Genomic DNA, 14,515 nt, shown 5'->3' on the forward strand with positions numbered 1-14,515 from the left:
AGTCCATGCTATTGGACCCATATGCAGCCCCATCGCCCTGTCCTGGCCATTGCCTTTACATGTCCCTGTGGAGTGCTAGTGCAGCTGATGGGGAAAGCTGGCTGAGACCCTGGAGCTACTCGGTCATTCAGTGCCTCTTCTAAGGAAACTCGCCTTTTTCTGGGTGGTAATACAGGATTAAAAGTCTTCACACTTTTGGGGCACCAAGTGGCTCAGTTGGTTGAGCATCAGACTCTTCATTTCAGCTCAGGTCATGATCTCTGTCAGGGTCGTGGGATCAAGCCCCATGTTGGGCTCCATAGTCAATGTGGCATCTGCTTGTCCCTCTCCCTCTGTTCCTCACCCCCACCCCTCACTCCCTCTCTCTCAAATAAAGAGAAAATTTTTCATACTTTGTACCTACGCCATACCTCTATCCATAGGCCCCTACCCCAGAGCTCCCTGTTTCCAGTCTCCCAATCTTCTTCCTTCTAGGCTCCAAACTAGAGCCAGGCTATTGACCACTGACTAGGAACAGTCCCTAGTTTACTCTCTCTCTCCAGTCTTTCAGGGCCACCTCTGCAGTGGGATAACCATTCTCAAATTCTGGCTTGCAACCAACCACTGACAGCCAATCCACCGAGAATCAAGCTTGGGATTTTTCCTTATCCTTCAGCTGTGTGAACTGATGTGAGCTTGGAGCAGATGTGGGGGTCTGGATCACCAGTTCATGCAGCTTACTTCCGTGGGCCCTCTGGTCCTGCCTGGACTCAGTTCTCCATGTACCATTTCCATCTTACAATGGATTGACATTGGGTCAATTCAGACCCAACCTACCCATCGTAATAGACAGTTCTGGGTTCGTGGTCACTTGGTGCCCCACAGTTAGGCATTCCCTCAGGCTTTATTACTTGTATGGCTCTGGCTACTGCTACTTCCCCGATTACAGGAAACCCACTAATACTCAGACCAGCACATCCCTGGCGGCTCCATAAATGGAATGTTCTTGAGCTCTCCTGTGGAACACAATGCTGTGTTGGGTTTGTTTTTGTTGGGGTTTTTTTTTTAGCCTCATATAATTCATCAATTCCAGCATTCCTTCCTCTACCATCTTCTGGGGCAGCTCTAGCATTTCTGTGTTGCTCAGTGTGGTCCACTACTTCTTCCAGGCATTGAAAACCCCCAAGCAGTATGTTTCCCCATAACCTAGGGCATGTGCCAGGGGCTTAAATATCCTATCTCTTGAAAAGTGTACTAGTCAATAAATTCTTGCATAGTCAGTTTTATATTCCAGTTCCTTTGATCAAACATCATCAAACTCCAATCCCCGATTCCTGCCAGAACAATAGGGTCTTTCTGGATGCCACTAAAGAGGCCCTTTGGCTCTCATACCTGGTCTTCAACTCCTTGTTAAAACTCCCTGCACTTCACATTCTTCCTTTTCAAAGCGTCTGTCTGACCTGACAGTGGTAAGCCAGCTCTGCTGACCTGTTGGCATCACTGTCCCCGTATCTTTCAAAGACCGAAATCATCACAACCTGCAAAGCTGCCATTCAGAAGAGCACTTCCTCTGCCCACTGGGTGATCAGTGAACAAGTCCTGAAGCCCCATCTTCCTGCCTAGATCCTCAGTCCAGCTCTGGGCATTACTCGGGTTAGTTTGGAACTTCTGGGAAAGTCACAAGAAATAGGATTAGATGCGTAAGAGATGAACCTGGGAGTGTATCTGTGAGAGGAAAAGGAGAGGAAGCGAGGAGATGAAAAGACAGCTTCATGGAACTATGCAGATTGGACCCCATGAGGAGAGGAGGAGGGGAGATCGTAGGCAGAGTTGTAGACTGTAATACGGTTCGGTTCTAAGAAGGAACTGGCTGAGCTGAGTGGTCCTCCAACCCCAGCTGCCCAGGAAACTTCCACAGACCTGATAATGCTTCTGCACCATGACCGTGGCCGTGCTCAGCCACCGGTGGCAGCAGTCGGTGAGAAGCGTAGCATCAGTGTGAGTAGAGGTGGATTCAACGGGCAGCAGTGGGGGCAGTCCTTCCAGTAACGACTGTCGTGGCCACCATGCCTGTACCATCAGTCCCACCTACGCTGGGTGCTGTAGTCTCCAATTTACTTGTATCACAGGACAAGGGAGTACTCAGACCTGCCACGGACGATCGCTAGCATTCCTCCCTGCGCCTCTGTGTTATGGCTTGATGACTCCGGTCAATCAGTCCAAAACAGTTGGTATAGTCACCAACTTTTTATTCGTTGACTCAAGAGCATGAGGTGGAAGTTCCAGCCTACAATTTAATACAAGCATTCTTCCTTAGGTCAGTAATACTTCTAAACTAGCAGAATCTAAAATTGCAGAGACAGGAAGCACGTGTTTTTCTAGTGGATGGACAGGGCAATAGTGAGAAGTCCTTCCCATCACCTACACACACACACACACACACACACACACACACACACACCCACTTCAATTCTGAGACCCATGAGTCTTAACTCTAAAAGTGACAACACCCTATATTAGTGTCATGTGGGCAGTTACAGTTCTAGAGTTTCCCACTGTGGCCATCCTACAGCAATCACTGTCACTCCACAGGCACAAAGTCAATGGGGGGCAGTGTGGCTAGTTGCTAATAGTTGGTGACTCGGAGCATGAATCATCACGCCCAGGAAGACATCACTCTAGCCCCAGTAGGTGACGTCACTCAGCTGGCACCGTAAAAAGTCTTCAGCTTTAGTCCAGATGGCTTCAAGGTAATGGGGAACATGCTAAGGCCAGTGAATTACATGAGCACGAGCCCATGGCCACGCTTCATTTCCTACAAAATGAGTTCCCTGGTCAGTAGCAATGCTGTAAGGAATATAATGAAGCAATAGAAAGCATTTGCTAAATCCACAGATGGTGGTTTGGGCAGAAGCACTGCATGCGGGGAAGGCAAATCTCTATTCCGTTCCAGGGAGAACAGAGTGCTGAGCCTTTCATGATGACCTTGGTCCAGTGTAGCCGACTGGTATTCAGAGGGCTGGCTGTCTCTCTGGTGCATACTGCCACGTCGGGGGCCCGTAGTGGGACTCTGCTGTTGGGAGGCCGGGCGCTCGGAAGTGGCTGTAGCCAGCCCGTTCCTTAGTAGCATTCTCCTCGGAGTTTCACTTTGTGCTCGTTTGGAAAGATCATACACATTGTCTAACACTCTGCCACAAATCTCCAGTCTTGTTCCCTCCAAATCTCTGATCAGTGAGCTAAACCGCTGACTTCCCCTTAAAAATCTACACAGACCTACCTATACTTCTAGTCATCTCTCATTCCTGACAAAGTGGAAAAATAGGCACACTGCTCAAAGTTCTAACTTTGGAGAAGATTCCCCTTTTTGCACTCCCCTTCGGGATCACCCGCGTGTGACTGTAGCTATTTTCGGACGCTGCCAAAATATGGTGCACAATAAATTAGGACCAGACCCTTCCTCCCTCAGTAAATTTGCCATAGAGCATACCACGTGAGGTCACAGGTGCAGGGGGCAGCCCGGCAGGACTAGGAACCATGAGGGCCTGAGCCACTCTCCGTGCGACTGAGCCCAGCCCACGGACACGAGGCTGGCATTCCCACTGGCTGACAGTGCTGCTGTGCGCACCCACCATCACGGCTCCGTGGGTTAGGGCACAACCATCTTGCTGGCAGCTCAGCTCGCACAGCAGCTTGGCAACCGGCTCCAGAACACAGAACGAGCCCGGAAGCTGCTTCTGAAAAGGAGGACAGTTGTCTGAAGAGGACAGCGTGGCTTTCTCTCACGACCCAGAGGTTGGCACTGTGAGTCCCCTCCAGAATCCTGCCCGCGGCTGTCCACGGTGCCTTATCTGCTGCAGCGTTCCCCGGTGTGCTTGGCCCAGCCAGTTCACGTTTCCCGCGCGGGGAGCAGCTCGTGCAGTGGCTGCAGTGGTTGCAGGGCCGCCTCTTGCTCTGAGCCTCACCCAATACCGGTGGCCTTTCATGCTACTTAGTAAACGAGCAGAAACAACGCTCAAATGGACTAAATGCTGACTTCAAGGCCAAGAAAACCCGCCTCTTAGGCAATGCATTTCTTTATTTGTGGAAGGAGCCAGGTAAAGAAATGTGCCCATGATCACGGAAGGATATCAACATACCCCAGATCACAGGACCTCGAGAATTTTTACCAAATTCAGGCAGGCTCCTGAACTTTTGTTGGGCGCTTATATCCAACCCTCTGACATGCATGTCTCACAAAGCCGTGTGAAGAATTCGATGCTTCCCGTGTACCAGATGCACTCATGATGGTGCCTTTCGTGCAGTAGATGAGCGCGGTGCCCCACAAAACGGAAAAAATTATGAAATTACCCGAAGACAAGACTGTGACAGAGGCTGGAATACCACACAGCCCTGCAGTAGTAGGACAGCGAGTGTGCTTCTGGGCAGCCAGCTGAAAATAAACTGCTTCTGGTGGTCTCTACCCAAAAGCATAGAGAAGAAAGTATTCCCTAAAGCCGCAGCTGCATTCCACACACTGGGGACTATTTATTTAAATCTATTCTAGCAAATGAACGATATCTGTAAAAGCAGCTGCAACTGGAATCCCACCTGATCGAGTGGGACGGCCCTTCTCCAAGACCCGTGTCTAACTTCTGCACAGGGCGGAGAGACAAGATACACAGTGACGCGGTAGGAATCACCATCCCGTCATCCTTCTAGCCTTTGAAACGGTGTTAGTCTCTGCAATCCCTCCAGAAATGCAACATTCCTTTGGCTTATTGCTCTGGTAGGGAGGGATAGTTCTAGGGCCTCTCACTGAGCCTTTCTTTGAAGTCACCGTTAAGTCCACAGATCATGGAATCAAAGAGAGGAACATGTCCAGCTGGCATTCCAGCTACGCGTTCTGGAACTCACAGTGAGCCAAGAGACCCACCCAACCCACTGTGGGATGGGCCTAGCCCTAAACTCCTTCATTAGTCTCTACCCTAAGCACAGAGGCATTTCGGTCCCCAGAAGGAGCATGAGGTGGGAGCCAGAATCTAGTAATCCCCAAAATAGTTGCCGGGTTTCATAATCGTTTCTGCAGTCCCCCGAGCCAGTGGCTGTGAGTCTCACTAGGGAAGGCCAGAAAGACCTGCAGCATAAATAGGTGGCAGGCTGGTGGGTTCCTCAAGGGTCACCATGAGCAGCCCTGCCCCACCCTGTTCAAGGTGTAAAAATCTCTGAGTCTGTGACTCAATTCTCATACAATTAGCTAAGAAGTCATGACTCGGCTGTTGTGACTTAAACCAGGCTTCTTTGAAACGGGCCTGGGACTCTAAGCCTGGGTTCTAATACAACAGTGGTCTGGACTGCCGTCCCCCTCTCAGTGCTAGGGACACCACCGCCAACAGGCCCTGGCCAGAGGTCCCCGGGGATCAAATCGTTCTGATTACTGCTTCAGCCCTGGTGCCCACCTGTCTTTGACCTCCTGTTGGCACAACTGCCAGAGGCCATCACGCCTAGGAGATCCGTGCAGGCCATTCCGATGATGGCATCCCAGCTCCCATTCCTGGACCACAGAGAAGTTCCACTCTGGGATTTCAAGAAAGCCAGCACTGCATTCACCAAGAGCTCTTCCAAGCTCTAATGAAAGGAGTGCCCTCTACACCTACCAGGGGCCAGAAATAGGGGAGCGGGCAGGCCGAGATTACACAGAAAACCCACTTCAGCATTCCGAAGGTCTTCTCAGCCTTTAGGTACCTTACTCAGCATGCAAGTGATGCCACCCTCGTCATCTCCGTTCAGCATCGCCCACTGCCCGATCCGGGCTGATGCACGGATTCCAAAGTCAATCAGATGAAAAACTCTGTTAGTGCTGCTCCGAGCTGCTCAAGCTAGTGCACTGAAATCTAGAACCTCGGATAATTATACCCATTTCGGCAAATTCAGTCCAGTCCAACGGTACTTCCCTTCATTCTGAGAAGGGATCTTCTCGGAATCCTTAGGATCTACTCCCACATCTATCAGTTATAAGTTTTTCTATTGCTGCGTAACAAATTACCATGACTTTTGTGACCTGAAGCAACACTCATGTAGCCGCTCAGTTTTCTGGAGGTGAGGAGTCTGACACAGCTTTTGTCAAGGGGTTAGCTGGGCCGGGTTCCTCTCCGAGTAAGGAGACCCCTTCTAAGCTCTTGTGGCTGCTGGCAGAGCTCAGCCCTCTGCACTTGGAGAGCTCAGCCCCTGGTGTGTTAGCCGACAGCGGGGGCTGCTCTCAGCGTCCAGAGCTCCCTGCAGGCACGTGCCTCCCGCTCCTCTTCCAGGCCCTGTCACAACATGGCAGCTCATTTCTCCGGGGCCGGCTGGACCATCTGCTGCTCCAGTCTGCTGATACAGAGTCTTCTATGGTGTAAAGGAATCATACAAGTGACCGTCCCACCTTTGACATCTTCTGTCGTCTAAAACCAAGTCACTGGCACGTCCCCACACTCCAGACAGGACTACACAAGACAGAGCTCATCGGGGACAGGGTCCCCATAGGGTGCGTCTGACACAGCATGTATATCCCAGATCCCAGGTATCTTCTGATAGAAACTGGCTAGCTAGTCACCGGGCACTGCCGGGATTCCAGTTTACGTACAGGTTGAGAAGCAGCGAAAGATGATGATGATGATGATGATGATGGTTGTGGAAGGGAGGCGAGACAACTATTTCAGGAGAGACAACAGGATCTTCAGACAAGCGGAAGACTAACTTCCTCGGGGCGGAAGGGCTGCTTGTATCGGCAAAAGCAGCCCAGTCTAACGACGGGTTTAGTGTCCCCGGCTTCACTGGGATCGTCCCCAGGCCATCATCTCAATTCTGAGGGTCCTTCTTTCTCTTTCCCAATCAATGTCTTATCCCCAGCGTGACAAACGTTGCTAGGTTGTGAATTCAAGTTGCTTGGTAATTCGCCATCTGCTCAGAGCGTATCAGAAACCCGTGTGGCCACAGGCAACGAGAGCTACTTTCGCGGCGGTCATAGAGGCTTCCTGGTTCTGCAAAGCCCAGACCCACCATTTTCCTTCACCCAGTCCTTATACTTCATGGTCTGCATTAAAATACAGCATCTCACCTGCTGCTTGGATGCCAAAGCCTTGTCCTCTACGGGAACTTGACCCCGGGTATAATGGGTGTTGATTTGAACGATATTCTGCCACTGGAGTCTGTGAATTACAACCAGCGACACAGTCCATCTTGTCTCTCCATCTGTAAGAAGGCAGAGCTGTGGAGAATGAGATGTCTGGGGAAGCTCCTCCTGTGCACGCCCAGCGGCGGGTGGCCCGCCTCAGGTCACTGGCGGCCTACGGAGCCAGCAATCCCAGGACAAGGCGCAGGCACAGCACAGTGGGGACCAGCTGAGCCCTTGAGGCCTCTCTCCATCTTGTCGCCCCACTTGACCATGACCACACAGCCCCGCGGAACTCAACCCAGTGCCAGCCTGTGCCCTGGGGCCCTGATCTCTAGCAGAGGGTGAACTGAAATCACAGAGTGGAATGTAATGGGTAAGAGAGATAACCACAGGTTAGAACCAGAATCGAATCAAAGATTTTAAACCAATTTGGTGGTGGGAAGATCTCACTGTATCTTGTCTACCTACGTGGGTTAACTGGGATGTCTTTCGCTCCTCTCTTCTCTGAATGGGTATTTTTAAACTAGTTGCTCGCTTCCTTCTGCCCCGTTTTACATTGGGGAAGTTGGAGGCAAGTGAACTGTCTAGACCACAGGGGCCGTGGGCCTCATGTAAGCTTCTCTCCATCACCCCTGAGGCTGAACTTCTACCCGGAGGCAGTAACTAGAGGAGAATTTCAGGCTGTGCTGCCTGGGGGAGGGAATGAGCATCATATGTGTAGACCCGGTCATGGGAAGGGGGCGAACTGATGCGGACGAGGTAAGGGGCTGATCTGTACGCGAAAACATACTGACCCGCCAACGCTCAAGCACGTTTCTTTTATTCCTTCTATTGATGAGAATAAAACTCCTTTGTAGTGTTGGGGGCCCGGTGACATTAGTGCGTTCAGTATAATTTAGAAGCCTTGCATAGGGTTTTCGTTTTCATTTTTTGTTTCTGAGCGGACGGTGAGCTCAGTGCCCAGAAGCCCGGAGCCAGGGCGGCCGGGAGGACCGGAGCTGCGGTGAGCGGGGCCCGCGGGGCCCACGGGGCCCACGGGGCCGAGCGCCCCTCGCGGGACCGGGCGGCACCAGACCACGAGCGGCCCCCGTCCTCTCGCTTCCCAGCGCCGGAAACTGGGAAAGTCATAATTACCATGACCATTTTTCTCATACATAAAATGAGAATAAGAAGCCGCAGAGCCGGGAATGCTAAGTGTGAAGGTGTGCACGACGGGCTTGACGCAAAGCCTTTCACGCAGAGTGCGGAGCCGTGAGAAGGACCCCGGGCCGGGGCAGCAGCGCCCTCCCGAGAAAGCACTCACCCAGGGGCTGAATAATTAAAAAACGGGCAACTCTTCCGTCTGTCAAAGTAACACTGCACAAGATGATGTCACCGAGGGTGCAGCGCCCTGTGCTCCAGGGCTCGCTGCTGGGCTGCAGACTGGCCCCTGCGCTTAGGGGGCGCCTGGCAGGTGGCCGACGGCCCAGGACAGACGCCCCAACCCGGGGCCGCCTCGGCCTGCTCAGCACGAGGCCCTCAAACACCAGGGCCGGCTGGGACGCTGCACGTGGCCGCGGGGCTCTGGAAAGCAACGAACGGCCACCGCTGAGACTTGACCGTATTCGGTCTGCCAACGTCTATCAGACAGTATTAGCGACTAAAGTGACGCTGCTGGGGTGAGCGAGAGGACGGCAGCAGGCCGCGGGAGCGCGGGGCGCCTGGACCGGGGCGCCCGCCGTGGGCTTGCACAGCCGCCGAGGCCCGGCAGCCCGGGGCTCAGCCGCCACCGGGCTCCCTCCTCGGCCTGGGCCGCGGTCAACGCCGCAGCCGCCAGCAGCAGCCGCGAGGACCGCCCCGGGGGCAACCGCGCCTTCTTCAGGGTGCTACTGCTTCCCTTTGGCCAAGGCCATTCCGGCTTCCAAGAGTTTGAAAGTAGTTTCTTTCTTTGTAGGAAATTTGAGAAGCAGGATCCCTGCCAAAAATACCTCCCAGAGGATCCTATCACCTGAAACGAGTGTTGCTAACGTTCTGGTTCATTTGATTGGAAACGCCGAGACGACTCCGGAACCCGGTAGCCCAAGGAAGCAGCGTGAGCGGCTCCACCACTTCGCTCCCGGAGGCCACCGATACGAATTCCATGTTCATTACTATATGGAACGTGGGTACTTATACCACCAGCTAGAACATCCCACCTGATTTTTACTTCTTTTTTTTTTTTTTAAAGATTTTATTTATTTATTCATGAGACACAGAGAGAGGCAGAGACCCAGGCAGAGAGAGAAGCAGGCTCCCGCGGGGAGCCCGACGCGGGACTCGATCCCGGGACCCCGGGGTCACGCCCCGAGCTGAAGGCAGACGCTCAACCGCTGGGCCACCCAGGGGCCCCTCCAGCTGATTTCTGATTTATTTTCTTAAGATAGTTTCCTGTACGTGACGACATTCCCGGGCCAAACTCCCTAAGGCTCCTTTTACAGATTGTCAAATGAATGCACATTTACACATTTATCGTAAGAAAAGAGACCTGCTTAATAAAGTATAAAATGGGAATCATACTTGTCCTAGCTTTGTAAGTTGTCTGAATGTTAAAAAGTGCTTTGTTAAAATGAAGGCATTATGTAAATATATTATCCTGATGCAGACAAAATAAAACCACCTATGACAATAATCTCTCTCAGGGATTAGTTTATAATTTTTACCCCATGCACTGTCATCACTTAAAACAATTTCCAGGAATCTACGTCATATCTTAATAAATGAAGTTATCTTAGTTACTGAAGTACTTATACTCACAGGACAATCCCACGCCTCACTCTCCCGACTCCCTTACTGTTTGCCTACTCTGATCCCAGGGCACCTTCTCCTCTTGACTGGACTGTGACCTCCGGTAACCAGCACCACCACTTAACGCTGCTCTGCTTCCCCAGGCTGATTAGCTACTGGGCTGATACTGTCCATCCCTAGGAAAATATTCTGTAAGTTAAATTCCTCAGTATTTTTAAATACCAGGAAAAAAATTAATCCAAACCGAGGGAGTACAAAAGAAGATGTATTTCGGTTTATCTTATTACACAATTAAGAAACTGGAAAGCATTAGATAGAGGCTGCCCTGCTTTAGAGATGGGGACTTAGGACGTCTTTTTCTAGTTACAAAAAACATGTACTGTAAGAACCACAGTCCTCCAAACAGTACAATGGAAAATATGTGACTACAGCAAGAAAGGCTTTTAACAAAATCTAAAAACCATATGAAAACAATTACAACATTACTTTATAAAAGTTACAAGATATTAAAATAAAAAACAAAACAGGTCACCACGGCTAACAAAGTAACAAAGAAATGACATTTCACTTCCCTTTGTACTTATGTGAGAATTCCAGGGTAATATTTGTCCACGGGATGACCACGTCAGAGACTAACTTATTAACTGGTCACTTTTAAACATCAAATAGATCTGATTTACTGATAAATAACTAAATATTGATGTACAAGTAGACTTTTTCCCTGTCAATGCACAGTTGTGCCTAGAGCCAACCTGTGTATATTTGCCATTTACAGATGTTTATGTCTTAAGAAAGGAAATACGAAGGGAAAAAAAAAACCGGAATGTCCAAGAGAATATAAAATGTTACAAATGAAACAATGAAAAAATTGAGGAACTGCTAATTTTGTAAGTTGCTCATGTATTTTTTTTGGTACCTAAATCCTTAGATTTTGGGTGATTTTTCATATGTCAAATACAGCACCCCAGTGTGAGAGAGGGTGCGGTGGTGATGGCACAAGTGTCTGTGATAGAACACTTCAATAATAAAGGGAATGAGACAAAAGATGCAATGACTGCTTGATACTTTTCCCCAGAGGCGTTATCAGGGCAAGAAACTGCCTAATTTCTCTTTCCCTACATGTCTTGAAAGTCCAAAGGTTGATTTGGGCACCTATAATGGTTATTCCCTTCTGAAATGTCAGAAAGGTAATCTGAACATTTCTAAGCTGAAAAGGTGAAGATCGCCACACTGCACTACACTGAAAACCCATCCGGTAGTTGGGGCCTGGCCTCACACTGAAGTGGCTAAAAGTTTCAATAACAAGCTGCACAGGCTTTTTAAAAAAGTGACCTTGAACGATGAAAGGTCAAACTAGAAATAAAATGTCATAGAATAAAATCAAAGGAAGGAAATAAGGTGGAATTAAAATGATTATCAAAGAATATGGTGGCCTGAGGTCAGTCAACATACTATAAAGAAGGAATGGTTATTTAAAACAATCCTGAAAAATCTTTTGGGCTAACGCCAGTAGAATATATCTCAAATTCTTTTTTTTTTTTTTCCAAATTCTTTTTAAAAAGCAGGGATCCAAGAAATATTCTGAAGTCATATGTAGTTCTGGTATTAATGGATGATTAGTGAGTGCTCCAGTCATAAAGCATTTGGACATACAATGTTTCAATTAAAATGATGACACCATATTTTGTAAAATCTAATGTATTTAATTTTGGCATAATAGTGATTTATTATGTATTAATATTTCAAAAATATACTTTTGGGTTTAACAAACCACCAAAGATCTCAAAATAATGGCCTATAAGCATGCTTTTGCTCCAAACGCCAGGCTGCTGTTGCACTGAAGGCAGTGAGTTCCATCACGGGGGTTATAAGATCCAGGGCTGCAGATCACTGTGAATAAAGAGCAAGTTAATAGGTAACAGCTTCCTCAAGTGCCACATAAATTAATTTTACATTGAGGATACATTTTCAAAAAAAGATGATTTTCCCTTTTTATAATTTATTTCTAAATGTGGTAAAATATACGTAACACAAAATAGACCATCTTAACCATTCTTAAGTATACAGCTAAACAGTGTGAAGTATATTCACGTTGTTGTACAACTAACTTCCAGGACTTTCTCTTTTTTTAATTTTTATTTTATTTATGATAGTCACAGAGAGAGAGAGAGAGAGAGAGAGAGAGAGAGAGAGAGAGAGAGAGAGAGGCAGCGACACAGGCAGAGGGAGAAGCAGGCTCCATGCACCGGGAGCCTGACGTGGGATTCGATCCCGGGTCTCCAGGATCGCGCCCTGGGCCAAAGGCAGGCGCCAAACCGCTGCGCCACCCAGGGATCCCCAGGACTTTCTCATCTGGGAACAACTGCAAGTCTATACTCATTAAACACCCCTCCATGTCCCCCTCCTCTAATGCCTAGCAGCAACCCTTCTACTGTCGGTTGCTAGGAGTTACAAATTTTCACTCCGATCCTGGCTTAGACCAAGTCTGTGGCCCCACACGGTTTTACTGACCACATAATGTTGAGTTTAGAGAGCTAGCTGGGCCACCTGGTCAGCTGCATCAGAAGCCATAGAGGTGAGGACGGCCCACACCAGTAACCACACCTTCCATGCATAGACAGCCCTGAACAGAGGAAGGACTAATCATCTCCTGACCTCACACATCCTATTTGTCACTTGCTGAATGTTTAACTTCAGAAAAATCACTAATTTAGTTCAGTTTGATCATCCCCAACATATGGATGACTGATTACGGTGAAAGTGCTACCACAGAGATCTCTGTCTGACAGAAACTAAGGATGGGCAGAAAGAATCCAACGGCAAATACATCCCCCGTCATTTGACGCTGGGATCCTGGTAAGTGGTCAATTCTTAGCTCTACCTTCCTCATTTGTAAAACAGGTACAGTAAAAAACCCAAGTCTATATTATTATGTGAGGATTAAAATCAGTAAAATCAGATGACTTAGATGAAAACACATCCAGAATACCATAAGCCTTCAATAAATACTCTGTCCTCTGTGGGACCACCACCTCTCCCAGGGCATGAAGGTCATGTGATGCCAAAGCCCTCTAACTGGGCTGAGGTCTCTGATCATACCGTCCCTCCTTTTCCTATTGCAAATGTAGTCAGCCAACGATTCACAAAGATGTTCACTGACCACTGGCCCATGGCCATTACGGGCCATCAGAGAAGAGTCTTTTGTTCTGGCACCATGATTCAGTAAATACACACCACTGTCTGGATCTGGGTGATAGTACATTATTTAATTTCATATCATTCTTTCAAAAAATATTCTTTCAAACTGTGAAATATTTTAACTGTTTTTCAGAGAAAGTATTTTTCATTCTAGGTTAAACAGCTTTCCTCAAGTTTTAATAGATATTTTATTGGGGGAATGTTTCAGATTAAAAAAATATTGGTTAAACGAAGTTAAATAGATTTTTTGCTGCAGCAACAATGGTATTTAAAGTGGTGATGTATATGGTAAGATTGTAATGATATGACATTTTTCAAAGATGTGTGACCATGTGACCATGGTACTCTTTCTTTCAAAACACGTATTAATATTTCTGAAAGCACAAATATGGAAATACTGAGAAAATGTATCAGTATTAAGTCAATATACAGGGAGAAGGGAAACATAAATCTGCATGCAATCTTTAAACACGTACTTTATCCTGAGTGTCACCAGCAGAGCAGATGCTGGCATGAAATCATCTAAACTCAAGTTTAAATAAATATGATCTTCTAGTAAATGTCCTTAGAAGTAATAAACCTTTATAACACAGTATGTGCAATATCTCAAAGTACTTATCTGTAGTATTCTCCCCTAAGAAATATCCTAAAATGTCATGTTCTCTTTTATGTGGAATTGAGGAAGAATTCTCAAATGTTAATTTAAAGTAGATTAGCAAAATTATCTTCTAGGTTTCAGTCTCACTGAGCAGAATATTTCCCAGCTGCAGTTACAAGAGCAACCTGATTAAATCTTGGTAAGAGGCAACGGAAGCACTGATGACTGATCAGTATTAACATAACGATGAGAAGCAGACAAAGGACAAGATCTTCATGAATTTTGGATAGGGAATGCTTCCTTAAAAAGGGAAAAAACTAACCATAACATAAACATGTGCTATCAAAATTAAGAACTTAATTAAAGAATCATAAAAGTAACAACAGTCAAGCAACAAAATGGGGACATAGTTGCAGCTAAATAACCAACAGAATACTATCCAGAATATACAAATAATTCATATGAATCAATGAGAAAAGGACAGAAAACCAATTTAAAAATAGGAACAAAAGAGAAATAATATCTGTCATTTTTATTGAGCCACACCCACAAAAAATTCAAAGAAATGAAGAATTTGGGATGCAAAATAACAGCAAACTGTAATACACCAAGAGTGACTTCAGCAAGAAGACAGCTCCAAGCCCCCCAGGCTCCCATGGAAATACCAAGTAAACAACTAAAGACTGGCTAAAATAATCTTGCAAGAGCTCTGGAAATTAGAGATTAGCAGCAACCCAAAGAATGTCCAATCAAGATGTAGTCAGGCTCCAAAGGGTACAAAATCTGTGGCATCTTTTGCTCTCCCTTGTCCCAGCTTCTCTCCAGGGCAGACCCATGTGTTTCAG

The 14,515-nt window shown here is 47.5% G+C and overlaps 1 protein-coding gene across 1 annotated transcript in view; it reads right to left on the bottom strand.

Annotated features, from left to right (window-relative positions):
• Positions 1–11,669: 11,669 nt before the first annotated feature.
• The window catches only part of ZPBP (zona pellucida binding protein), an 87,829-nt gene continuing 84,983 nt past the window's right edge, over positions 11,670–14,515 (bottom strand). The window contains exon 10 of the mRNA XM_055300780.1: positions 11,670–11,764. Coding sequence (XP_055156755.1) covers positions 11,670–11,764 — 95 coding nt within the window. The remainder of the gene's footprint in view (positions 11,765–14,515) is intronic.

The sequence above is a fragment of the Nyctereutes procyonoides genome, unplaced genomic scaffold, assembly GCF_905146905.1.
Source record: "Nyctereutes procyonoides isolate TBG_1078 unplaced genomic scaffold, NYPRO_anot_genome, whole genome shotgun sequence".
Lineage (NCBI taxonomy): Eukaryota > Metazoa > Chordata > Mammalia > Carnivora > Canidae > Nyctereutes > Nyctereutes procyonoides.